We start from the raw sequence: 12,740 nt of genomic DNA, 5'->3' as shown, positions 1-12,740 counted from the left end.
GGATGGCACACGAGCATCGAGTCTGCCCATTCTCATTTCTGCTTTTTCACAGCTCAACAAAAATATGTCCGCTTATCCGCTTGTCAGAAAAATATGTGTCATCTCATTTTTATTCCTGTGTCTCTCTCTCTGTCTCTCTCTGCGTCTATCTGTAGATGTCCAGAGGTGTTGCGTCATGCCTCTAACCCTCTCTCCGCTTTAGCGCTGAGCCCATAAGGAAAGGTGTCAAGCCAAGCCGCTAATAGTTAATACACCGAGTGGCTTTGCAAGGCGAGCGAGCGACATCTGAGTATTTAAGGCTCGCCTCTCTTGTTCCCACCTCCCATATTATCTCCACAAGACTGCTTGGTTAGCCAGCGTACGACAACAGGCCTTCAAGGAATTTGCAAGGGATCCACACCCAAGTCTGTTTCCCCCTCAGGGCTCCCTGTATGTGCCGAGTGTAGCTGCATACATATGAGAAATGGACAGAATGGTGCTGCTGCACTCTCTCTCTCTCACACACATTGACAGGTAGCTGTGTGTTTTGCTGTAAGTGTCAGGGCAGGGTAAAACAACACTCAGTTTAACCAACATCCTATTTAGCTATATCCTCTCCTGTGGGATTACGGGTATTCGAGAGAGTGGCACATAATACTGACTTCTTGGTAAGAGAAATACTCAAAAGTGCTCAGTATCAGTGGCCTAATGCACTGCGTGACACCTCAGGGTTCTCCTCTCCGCCCGTGATGATGATATCACCCCACTAACAATGCTCTAACTGCTGCCGCCTGAGGCTGCACACAGCAGGGTCAAGGCGTGAAACCCCCCACACACACCAAAAGGGCGTGTACGTACGGGCACGGCTGGAAGCGATGCGATGTACAGATATGGTGCAGTGGAGCCTTAAATGTATGCAGGATCTCCTAGGTTACCTCCTCCTGCATGACAAACAGCACTGTAACATCGTAGCTCCGCACACACCGTCTCACACTGCAGCAGTACATTTAAACTTCTCCTGCAAGTCGTGACGGCAGCGTACATACCCCCCGTCCTCCCTGCATCTGCTCAGAATGCAATGTTGTGGCAGCGCAGCAAAGCACGACTCCAAAACATTCAAATACCGCAATGGCTGCATTTGCATATTTCCATTGGTCTCTGTTGTTTTTATGGATCCCGATGGTGTGGAGTGAGAGGTTTATTCTGCTGTTGCATCCTCTGTAAATCAGTCCGGATTAAAGGTCAGGGAAATGTTAAGTGTAAATGTCAATCAGTGATTGGTTATGAGCAACAGAGACATAAAAATAGTCGTAGACGTCGTAAACGGGACAATGGGATAGTGAGCACAGTGGCTGTAGCAGGGCTGCAACTCACATTTGATTTATTAATCGTTAATCTGACGTCCGTTTTCTCAATTAATCAATTAGTTCTTTGATCCATAAAATGTCTATCACTGCTCCACACAGCCTAAAATGACATGATTCAGTTTACTGTCACAGAGGAGTTAAGAAATCAGAGAACGATGGAAAAAGTGAGTCAGAATGATTCACAGGTTGCCAAAAAGAGTTGTGGTGATTAACTAATTGACTAATCGTTCTACATTGTTGCTACAGAGGCAGTCATATCTCTGAAACATGAAGCATCACGCCTCAGTCAGACTGAGAACTAGAGGGACGTTAAGTGTTTGGAGGATTTTCTGCACCCAATCAGGAGTATTAACTCTGATCCGATGCTCAGCCTCACAAAAATATCTATAGAATTAAAGCTAATAAAGAAGGAAACAATATCGTTTTAGTGCAGTGTGGTGTAGAGCTACAACCAACCATCATTTTGCCAGATAATAGTGAAAATGGCCGGTATAATTCCTCACTGGTTAAGGTGACTTCTTCAGATGTTTGTTTGCCTGACCAGCAGTCCCAAAGATTTTCACTTTACTATTGGAGCCCGACAAAAACCGACTTCAGGAGTGGAAAGATGCACAAATTACCAGCCAGTATAGTGAATGTTTGAGGCAGAACGAGCGCTGATGTGACTCAAGAGGCTGTTCACTTAAACACATAACTTTATGGAAGACCACTGAGGTTAAATGTAGAATAATATTCAGATGTTAAATGACTCTACTTATACCTCGTAGACCAGTTCTAGTTGACATCACTACTGCTTCCTGCCACAGTTTGTAGATCACAGTTCACTCTGCTGAATAGATAGACACCAAAATATTAGTGCAAGCGTTTTATTTCTGCATCCTATACTTTTATTTAATATCGGTGTATATGATATCTGATATGATACATGCCAATATGAGACCTGATATATCTGCAGTAGGCTAGTATATGTCAGCCCGGCTTTAGTTTCCATCATTTAAGACGAAGAAAAGACGCAAACTGTTGCAAATATTTGTCATTTTTAGCTTTTTTGTCAATCGATTAATCACCTAATTATTGCAGCTGTAATTATACTCTTGTTGTTTATGCACAATCATGACAAACAATCTGATCTTTGTTGATCTGCCTGCCGTGCCGGGGGGGCTATGGCTTTAGGTTTTGACGGACATCGCTGTGCAGTAGAAGCTCTGAGTGACTCGAGGGGCGGGTGCTCGTGGGTTTTAAAAGGGGGGGAAAAAAAAATCTCCCTCTGGCTTTCATCAAGCGTGGCAGGCAAGGACGAAGAGGGAAGGGGGGAAAGGGAGGAGGAGGTGGAGGAGGGGGGGGGAGTGTACGCAGGCATACTTACTCCTCCAACCGCAGGAAAAGAAAAGGAGACGGAGGAGAAACTGTAAAGAGCATTTCTATCTTCAGCCGGGCCAACTTTACAGACAAGAAGTGTCGTGAATTTGCATGATTCGATTAGTTTCACCGGCACACTCTGTGTTTCTGTGGCCCGCCGTCTGCTCTCACTCGCTTGGTTAGAGGCTAAAAGTCGGCAGGCGCACACGCCTGAACGCTTTGCCGTGAGAAAGGCCTCTCCACCTCCTCCTCCTCCTCCTCCACCTCCCCCTCCTCATCCTCTCCTCGTGTATGGAAAAACATATGGTGTCTCAGGTAACACAAATGCTGTGTGTGTGTGTGTGTGGATGAATAGGTCCTTCTCCAGATGGTCCTTTTTTGTATTTGTAACATCAGATCGCTCCGCTCGCTCTTCATGTTATTTTAATGCCTAATAATTCATCACAGATTCGGGCCAGTTCTGCATCTCACAATATGAAAATTCAGCTTGGTTTAAGACCAGACATAACTCTAATGGAGGCTGTCATTACCTCCCATAATCCCCCTTCCCCCTCCTGTTAAACCCCCCTTTTCTTTTTCCATTATTTCTTTTTTCCTCTCTCTCCCCCCTCTCCTCCTTTTCACTATATGATGCTGCCATGTAGGGCATTGCTGCTCCTTCAGTCAGCGGGTCAGGAATGCCTTGTGTAAAAAAAAAAAACCCTCAACCTTAATCCACCGACAGCCTCCACTCGCCTGTTTATCACTTTATACTCTCAGGTAGAGCTAAATCATGGGGAGCCTTCAAAATAAAAGCACACACGTGACCACGAGCTCTTTAAACATCTGCAGCAGGAGAGTAAAAAATGTTATAACACCTTAAAATGTGTTTTTCTTTTCTTTTCTTTTTTTTTTACACGTGACTTATCATGTGGGAGCTTGGTGTGATGACATCTGTAAGGCTCCACAGTGCTTTCATTCAGAGGCAGAAGCTTTTTCTTTGTAAAATCACAAGCTGCTTCTCTCCGTGCCCCGAAGGCAGCGGCTCTTCTGAAAAACACTGGATGATGATCAGCGTGACACGGCATCCCTGTTAATGAAATATGTCAGACGTGGGAGACCCGGCAGCTTTCCGAGCGCTCGTGTTAAAACACGATTCTGTTTAATTCCCCCTCTCTGTTTATTCATAAGGCTTTAACCTTTCTTGTTCGGTTTCTCTAATTCTTTTACTCCCTCTCTGCCCAGCATGTGTGTGTGTGTGACTCAGCCCTGGGCAGGGATATGCCTATAGGACACACCCTTTAATGGCTGAATACAGGCTACTGCATGTTTACGAGCTCACATGCCCTAACAAGCACATTTAGGCTTTGATATATACCAGCCCGGGTATGCTGAGGCGTAACCTATGAATTTTAATAGCTTCTCTATCAAATCTCTTCTTGAACAGATTCCCTCTTTTCTTTTCTTTTTTTTTTTTTTTATCACTCGGCGACAGAAACCCGTAGCGGATGCAGAAACACAATCAGCTTTCACACATTCTTTCCGAACATACATTTTAGCCTTTAACCACAACGAGAGTTGCAGTTGCAGCTTCCCAGATTTTTCCGTCCTCCTGTTTTTTTTTTTGGATTAGTCTTCTCTGATGCCTCCTCTATCTGTTGGGCCCAGGCCCCAGAAGCTGTCTGTCTGTCTGTTTCAGCCTAAGCTGGCTTTTTAAAGCCGAAGCGGTCGACACAACCGCAGAAGAGCAGAACAAGCGAGACTGTAGCATTATAGAGGAGGGACAGAAGACATTTGCTTTGCAGCGTCTTAGTTACTGTCTAATTTAAAAAAAAAAAAAAAAAAGGCCGTCTGGTGTCTCTTGGCGTCGCTCAGCCCACGGCAGAGACCAGACCAGTGGTCGACGGCGTTGGATGCTCGTGGAAGAAGCCACAGAACCCTCCTTTTCTTTTTCAGCTCGGTCTTTTGTGAGACCAACATGTCCTTGAATGTATGTGTGTGAAATGATTGAAGCAGGGAATATTGCAGAGTCACCACACACACACACGCACACACACACACACATATACAAGATAAGGTGCATGTGGAGCAGCAGCAGCAGCAGCAGCTGGGCTATAAAGCATCTGTAGATGATCCTGCTGCTGATACAGTTGTAACAGTGCGGGGGAATAAAGAACCCGAGGCAACACGAGTCCCAGCTGATACACAGTTAATCTGAATTATAGATGGCGGCTAAAAAAAACCAAAAACAAATATATAGAGGAAGGAGTATTCACACAATGCAGCAGCAGCTGTAAACACGTCACGGTCCTCATGGCACAGTTAGTGCTCATCTTTCTGCGCGTCCATCCATCCCACATACACATCTTTTGTGTCTCAAAGCGTGTATCGAATTTTCAGGACCCTTAATAATAGATGTGTTTGCGGTAAATATTTCATGGTCGGCTGACTGAAAACACATGCCTGTCGGAGATATGGAGGTGGGGGCGGGGTGGAGGGGATGGGGGAGTAACTGAGTGGAGGAGGAGAGAGTGAAATGTAATAGGCAGCACTTTGACCTCCCTCCTTCCTCCCACCTTCACCAGGACGCCACTGTTAACGGCTTACCGACTTACATATCTTAAGCTGTCTCCTTCTTTTCTCCCCTCCCTCCCTCCCTCCCTTCCTTCCTTTCCTCCAGGGCTCTCAGGATTCGACAGGAGGACAGGAGGGATTGGTGGCCCCACCCTTCTCAGCGTTCCCTCCTCCGCCCCCTCCTCAGAACGGGCTGCCAGGCACAGAGTTCGGCCCCGGGGCCATGTTTGGTGCCGGGGGCCAGGGCACAGCAGATGTAGGGGCTGGCGCTAACGGAGCCGCCGCCGCTACCACCAACAACAACGGCAACGTAAGCAGCGCGTGTTTACGAAGCAGTAAAGTAGTTTAATTATCTGTCAGACGGTCGGGAAGTCGAGTCATTAATCATGAGATGTTTGTTGTACAAGTATTCAGCGAGTAGCAGTGGTGTTTGTCGCCTTCTCTTCGTACGCTGATGCTCTGAAATAGTCAAAGAACTGTAAGATTTTAATAGTTTTTATTAGATAAAGTCGCAGTCGTAGTGCTAGAAGTTAACAGTTATAAATCAGTCAGTCGCTCCACAATTTTAACCCAGACTGAAATATCTCTCCAACCTCTGGATGAATTGCCACGAAACCGACATTCATCTGTCCCAGAGGATGAACTCTAATGACTTTGGCGGTCCTCTGATTTCCTCCAGTGCCAGCAGCAGGTTTTTCTTTTCTTTTTTTTAGTTTTTAGCGAAATGTTTTAAAAACTTGAGAATGGATTGCCATGAAATCTGGTCGTCGGTCAGGCCTCACGATCCCGTCATCGGGTCAAACTTTTCTCCGATGCTGTTAACTTAAACAGATCCCACGTTTGGTGCTAGGTTTTAGTCTTGATGAGATAAGATTAAATGATCCCACTCAGCAGGTTGATAAGAAATGACTCAGTAAGAAACGTATGGAAAACGTCCTGAAGTCTTGCTGGTGTTAACGAGTCTGACAGCTGTTGGGATGAAGGACCCGCAGTAGGGAATTATGTAAACATAAATACACGAGTCATGTTTCATTTACCGTGCAGTTGAGATTATAATTACAGTTTATAACCACGCTGCATACAAATAGCTTTCTGCATCACGTACTTCTAAACTCTGCTAGAGCTTCAGCTTCAAGTCATGTAGCTTCACCTCCCCGACTCTCGCCTTCCTCACCCTGCTTCTCCTGCTCTCTATCCACAGGTGAAGTCAGAGGAGACGCCCCAGGGCGAGGCAGGAGTACAGTGCGGTACAGGAGGCACGGGCGGAGGAGGCTCTGTCGGAGACCCCACAGAGGCCAAAGGGACCCCCAAACGCCTCCACGTCTCAAACATCCCCTTCCGCTTCCGGGACCCTGACCTCAGGCAGATGTTTGGGGTAAGAGGCTAGGAATGTCTTGCGGGGGGGAGGCCTCATTTTGAACAGGGTCAATAAATCAGTCTAGACGCCCTTGGGGTACTCCACGGCAGGAGGCCAGCTCACCAGGGGTGGAGTTTAGACACCGACAAAAGAGTCCACAACTAACACAAAGGAGAAATACTCACGAGCGTTCTGTCAGTGCTTGAGGGGACGATTGTCTGCTATGTGTGTTAGCACGAGGGACGAAGTGAGAGTGGGGAGAAAAGGGGACAGAGCAGAGTTCAAGGCGAGGAGTCAGAAAGAAGCTCGGTGAAACGTGGGCTGTTGTCTTTTGTGTAATAGTGACACCTAGTGTGAGGCTGCTGTAACTGGCACAAGAAGCTTCTGACTGCAGTAACGCTGTCCTGAAAGAGTCTTCTAATAAATAATAACCTTTATTTATACAGCAGCAGCAAGAGAAAGATAAAGAACGCCTTAAGAAGATTTAAAAGCAGCGATTGTGAAGGCTCCTCAGATAAAGATGTGATCTATTGCTTTTTTTTGTCTCGTACTTGTTTACTAATTTCTTCCCTCAAATTTATTTGCAGCAATTTGGCAAGATTCTGGATGTAGAGATTATTTTCAATGAGAGGGGTTCAAAGGTAAGTGATTCTTTAAAACTACACCTCAACTCCTTCCCAGTACGGTCGCACTCGGACAGGATCAGGCGCTTACGTTGAATCGTGGCAGGGTTTGTGCAGCGCTGAGGCGAGTTTGCGTCTGTTTCACAAAGGTTACGTCCAGCACAAACAATGAGAAAATAACTTTTTGTATCACTGATTAACAGGCCAAGCACTCGACCAAAGCTCTCTCTTTCTCTCTGTCGCACAAGAACCAAATTAAACTTCTTCGTGTCACTATTTTGCAGCGTAAAATGCGAGCCAGACTCAGATTTTAGAAGCTGGTTACATGAAATAAACAAAGCCAGAACACGACGGATAGAGTATCAAGAGTTTAGTCCATGAATCCACCTGGATAGTCTGACTGTGGAGGGGTTTGCCTGATTGGCAGCCACAGTGTGACAGGCTGTGGTTTCTCTAAAACACCTGCACCGCCGCAACCCAAACAGACTACACCCACTCAAATTGATCTGATCCTGTCTGAATGCGCCCCGATTCCCACTTTGCATGGCATTCCTCTATAAACGTGACACAGTGATGCGGTGTCAGCTTAAACCACGCGGGGGTTTCATCGTTATGAAACTCCAATTATCTGTTAAACGATGTCAGCGTGCACGCTGAGGTCTAAGGATTGTCCTCTCTCTCCCTCCCTCTCTCTCTCCACACAATCCCTGATGATGTGGCCCTCGCTCGGCCGCCAACCTCTTTAACCTCTGCCGTGCACCACAGGGTTTTGGCTTTGTGACATTCGAGACGAGCGCAGACGCAGAGAAAGCGAGGGAAAAGCTCCACGGCACATTGGTGGAAGGTCGTAAGATTGAGGTAATTTTCCTCTCTCTCTCTCTGTCTCTCTCCCTTCCTCTCTTCTGTATTCTCTCTGTACTCCTGTCATAATTCTGCTTGATCACTGACTGCTAGCTAGCTCCCATGCTCCCTTTAGTGATATGCTCTGATGCAGCCCACTGGTATCCCGCTCCCTGGTCCTCTGCAATGTGTTTTTTCATTTTCAAATCTAAAAAGACTTCTTTCCTCCTTATTTTTTTTGTTTTTTTGTTGTTGTTCTTTTGTTTTTGTGGTGGGAATGATTGGGGGTGCAAGAACACTACGTAAGGCATGCTGGGTACTTATCCTCTGCAGCATTTTATGTTTCACATCAAGCTGTTGCCTCTTCACCTTTTTTTTTTAAAATGATTATTTTATGTCTTTTTTTTTCCACTGATGCGCAACTTGTAGCCACACTGACGTTACAACTTTTTTTCCCCCCTCCCGCAACAATTGGAATGATGTTTGTGTTTGTCGGCACCGGAGGGCACGAGAGGAACGCGGTGAAAGGATGATGCATGGCAGATTGCTGTCAGATGCTCTCGTTTTCTTCCCTAGAGTAGAAATCCTTCTGTGTTCCCCTCTCCCGGTGCCGCGGCTAAGTGGTTGTGACAAGCTTATGGCTCCTGGTGCGGCGGCAGCATGCTGGGAATCACATCAACACTGACGCATGTTCACTTTATTGAAGTCTGGATTCGTCCAGGAGATCTGTGCACTTGAGTTTTTTTTTTTTTTTTCCATGTATGTAAAGTCTATGTGCGTTCAGGTTGTTTCATTTGATTTCATTTGTTTAGTTTTTAGACCTGAAGCATGTGCTGAGTTTCTTCGATAGCAGTTTTTCTTCTTTTGTTTTCGGGGCTTTTCAGTCGAGCCAGTCGTTCATATTGGATTTCTGTGGCTCACGTCACTGTAAGCCAGGATTTCTGCATGGGCTTACTGTGGTGATTTCCTTCTGGTGTTTGTGTGTGTGTGTGTGTGTGTGGAGGGAAGAGGGGTGGCGGTGCAAGTCAGCTCCTGCATGATGGATGAGGCTGGCCCGGCACCCTTTTTTTAGTTTCTGTACTCTCAGTTCTGCTGCAGTGTGGTCGAGAATGAAAGACAGCCACCTGCATCCACTGGTACAACACACTCCCTCCTCCTCCTCCTCTGCCACCACCATCTCCACCACCACCACCTCCACCTTCAGTCAATCAGCAAGCTGAATGGATACTGATGGAGCCAGTTTTACCCCCCTCTGCATCAGTTCTGCCCCCTTGTGTTCAGTCGACAATCCAAATGTGTTGTCCCCGGCATCGCTTTAACCCGATTGTTGCATGATTATCAGTCACTTGTATTAATCAGAGTTGTCACTCTGCATGTCGTACTCGTGGTGGTGTCGGGCTGTAACGAATCTTGTATCAGCTGCATGGTGGGCCAGTAACAGGAAGTCTGCAGAGTGTGTCTCTCTCTCTGTCTGTTTATGGTGCATGGGCTTGAAGAGACAAAAGGCTGGACGCGGGACGAGCCGCGGGTTTGTGTTTACACATTCTTTCAACCGAGGAGAAAAGGGCCGGACATTTCTATTTGAGGCGATGCTGTCTGCCGCTTCTCCTTTCTTGCAGATGTTGCCGTGTTACTCTCGCTTTGATTGGTCGTACGATTTCAGAGTTTGTTGAACTATGTTTCCCAGAGATGAAGGCGGCAGACGAACGTCTATAAAACTGATGTGATAATAATTCAGAAACTCTGAAATATAGGCCGACTGTATACCATGGTTATACATAAATGTCACATAACTCCTATCATGTGTGATTGAACCCTGCAGTTCACTGGCATGAGTTGAGTCGACGTAGCCTAAGTGTGCATGGTCGGTATTTCACGATGGAAACACGTAGGCTAACCGTGGCAGTGCTGCAGGCGGCTGGATGTTTTTTTTTTTCTTGCATGTTTGTTGAATCCTTTTTGGTGATGGGACTTGTGCAGTTAGCATGAAATCAGTTGCACCTGGGTGCCTCGTAGTCTTGAGTGAAACTTTGACTGAATCTCTAAAGATGTCCTCGACTCGAGCGCTGACATCTCTTCTTCTCGGTGCATGCCGATGGGAGTTGGTTAGTAGTTGTTCTCGTAGATTAAGTGTGCATGCATGTGGACTTTATGAAACAGAGAGCGCATTGTCTTAAAGTTAAACTGTACTTGTCTTTGTCTGGAATAAAACTCTGCGCTTTGAAGAGATCAATTCCCTGTACACTTCCAATGTGTCCATGTAAGTGAGCCCCAACTACAGTTCACTTTGTCTCTACCTGCTTTCTCTTCTTGTGACCCCATCTCATCATCTTTTTCATTCTATATATAGAGTCCTGTAGGCCTATATATAGGTGTGACAGTGTGTGTTTTTAGTATGCGCTCGAAAAAACATACACACCTCAGTGCATCTCCACCTCACCCATGGCTGTGTCTGTGCGTGTGCTCACTCATCTCTCTGCCTCGGGCGGGAACTGCCTTGGCTGTCATTGACTTGTGTTACTCTGACTGTACGACACCCCCATGAAGCTAATGATAGAAAATCCTCCTCAAGCCATTTAGTCGCATATGTGAAGACGCATATTTCATTCTTACTCTTAATTATTGGCTGTGCAGGAAGCGCATTAGGGTCCCTGCATGGTCTCACGTGTGCAGCCTCTGAGCTGGCGGTCCAGGGAGTCACACTTTCTAATATTTCTTAGTTTGTAGGTGAAGATGTGTCAGAAAAATCAACAGTAATAACTTCATTGTCCCGTCTCCGGGAATGTAAGACCAAATAAAGAGGCTGCCACGCTGAGGAGGGCGCACGGAGACCACGCTCAAACCCGACAACACTCCCATCCACTAACTCCCGCTCTCTAAAGGTTGTGTGTGTTTGAGCCGTGTAGCCGGAGTATTCGGGGGGAAGTGATGGCTCCTCCGCGGCGCAGAGTTTTAGTCAGACACTTGAACGCAACGATGCAGAATAGCTGAGGTGTGTGTGTCACTGGGGTGCTGCTCTGCATGCATAAGGAGGCAAACTGTTGAGTTATCGTCACTGCATGGGTGTGTGGAAAAAGGATGAGGAGAAGCTGTACGGCATGCCTGACGATGTACACACACACACACACACAGTTGGCCTTCAGCTCACTTTGGCCTTAAATCAGTCATTTCCATTAACTTAACGAAGCTTCTGCATGATTTGTATCCTGTAGCGAGGCTTTGAATCGGTAAGGTTGTGAGTTGTCGGACGGGGTGACGGCCTGAGGCGGAGGATTACCAGCTCCTTGTGTCCCCCGCCTCCTCCTTTGACCAGTCCTGTTTTTGTTGATCTTGAAACTTTCTGTTACTGCATGACACGCCCCAGAGCAGATTAAAGGAATGAAACGTGTGCGTATCCATGTGTGTGTGTGTGTGCGTTTGCTTCGTACACGAGTGAAAAGGTTGAAAGAAAAGGGGAAAGAGAGTTTGCACTTTGCCCTTTCAACCCTCGGTCTTTGTTTGTTTGTGTCGCCTCTCTCTCTCTCTCTCTCTCTCTCTCTCTCTCTCTCTCTCTCTCTCTCTCGGGCTCTCTCTCTCTCTCTCTCTCTCTCTCTCTCTCTCTCTCCTCACCTCTTCATTCTCTCGTTGCCAGTCAAGTTTTGTCTTTCCTTTTTTTTAAAACAAAATAACCTCTAGTTGTTTGTCTAACTTTAATATTTTCGCCCATCACCTTCTGTCCACCTTCTTTTCTTTCCGTTCCTCGTCATCTTGTTTTTATTTTGATTGTTTTACCATCCTACAGTCGTCAGTATTTTTATTTTATTTTTTATTTTGTGGTGACTGGTAAAACAGGAAATTATAGCCACTGTTTCCATGACACACACTCTTCTCTTGTGGCCTAACTCCACCACACAGGAATGAGTCAGTCTAACCAAACTTGTCCTTTTGACTTCAGCACAGACAGTTTAACCATCCTGCTCTTATTGAAGGAAGGTGGTGCGCTTCATCGCTGTACATCCAGTCCAGTTAGGCTAGCTCTCTTTTATTTATTTTTTTAGGAGGCAGGTTAAGTCGAGGTATCTCCATTCTCCTTCTACCATCTCTTTTGTTCTGTAGAGCACCGAACACTTCCCGATTGTCGTACCGATGCTCAGAGCTCCGTGAAGCGCCGAGAGCTAGCATCCTCTCTCCCCTTGTTTCCTTCCCTCTTTCCTCTTTTCTCTTTTCTGAGCTGTAACACTGCTGCTATCAGGGTTTTTTTTTTAATTATTATTATTATTTCACATTTTGCAGTGTTATGAGAACTTGGATATGCTTTGTACAGAATTTTTACAGGTGTGAAGTTTGCCCAACAGACTAAAGAAAAAAAAAAAACAAAGCTGAAAGGAGCACGGCTTTTCACACATTTGAATACAGGATTTACATTTACCCAAAGTCTCCTGGCCATGTGAAGAAAAACCAGTCGAGCTTTTTTGAACTGTTGCAGGCAGGTCATGTTTTTGCGGTTGGGTGTCTTAACTTTTGAAGCCGGTAATTATTCTACTACGCCCAAATGAGGGAGACGTAGGAAGTAGGGCTGCATTGGTGATTGATTACACAGATCACTGGAGGTACACCATGTTTTAATTTATACACATCCTCTTATAAATGATTAAAAAAATATTCATAGCTTGGCTAAAAAAA

The 12,740-nt window shown here is 46.0% G+C and overlaps 1 protein-coding gene across 7 annotated transcripts in view; it reads left to right on the top strand.

Annotated features, from left to right (window-relative positions):
• Positions 1–12,740, top strand: part of LOC104937731 (RNA binding protein fox-1 homolog 2) — a 42,670-nt gene that overhangs the window by 16,076 nt on the left and 13,854 nt on the right. For all 7 annotated transcript variants that reach the window (XR_003463275.1, XM_019265942.2, XM_019265941.2 and 4 more), the window contains 4 exons: positions 5,365–5,568; positions 6,460–6,633; positions 7,203–7,256; positions 8,004–8,096. Coding sequence is in view for 6 of the 7 variants with exons in the window: in XM_019265942.2 (XP_019121487.1) it covers positions 5,365–5,568; positions 6,460–6,633; positions 7,203–7,256; positions 8,004–8,096 (525 nt within the window). In the remaining variant the exon portion in view is untranslated. The remainder of the gene's footprint in view (positions 1–5,364; positions 5,569–6,459; positions 6,634–7,202; positions 7,257–8,003; positions 8,097–12,740) is intronic.

Source organism: Larimichthys crocea, chromosome XII, assembly GCF_000972845.2.
Source record: "Larimichthys crocea isolate SSNF chromosome XII, L_crocea_2.0, whole genome shotgun sequence".
NCBI lineage: Eukaryota > Metazoa > Chordata > Actinopteri > Sciaenidae > Larimichthys > Larimichthys crocea.
The sequence above is the reverse complement of the archived record's forward strand: the minus strand, read 5'-3'. Positions and strand labels throughout refer to the sequence as shown.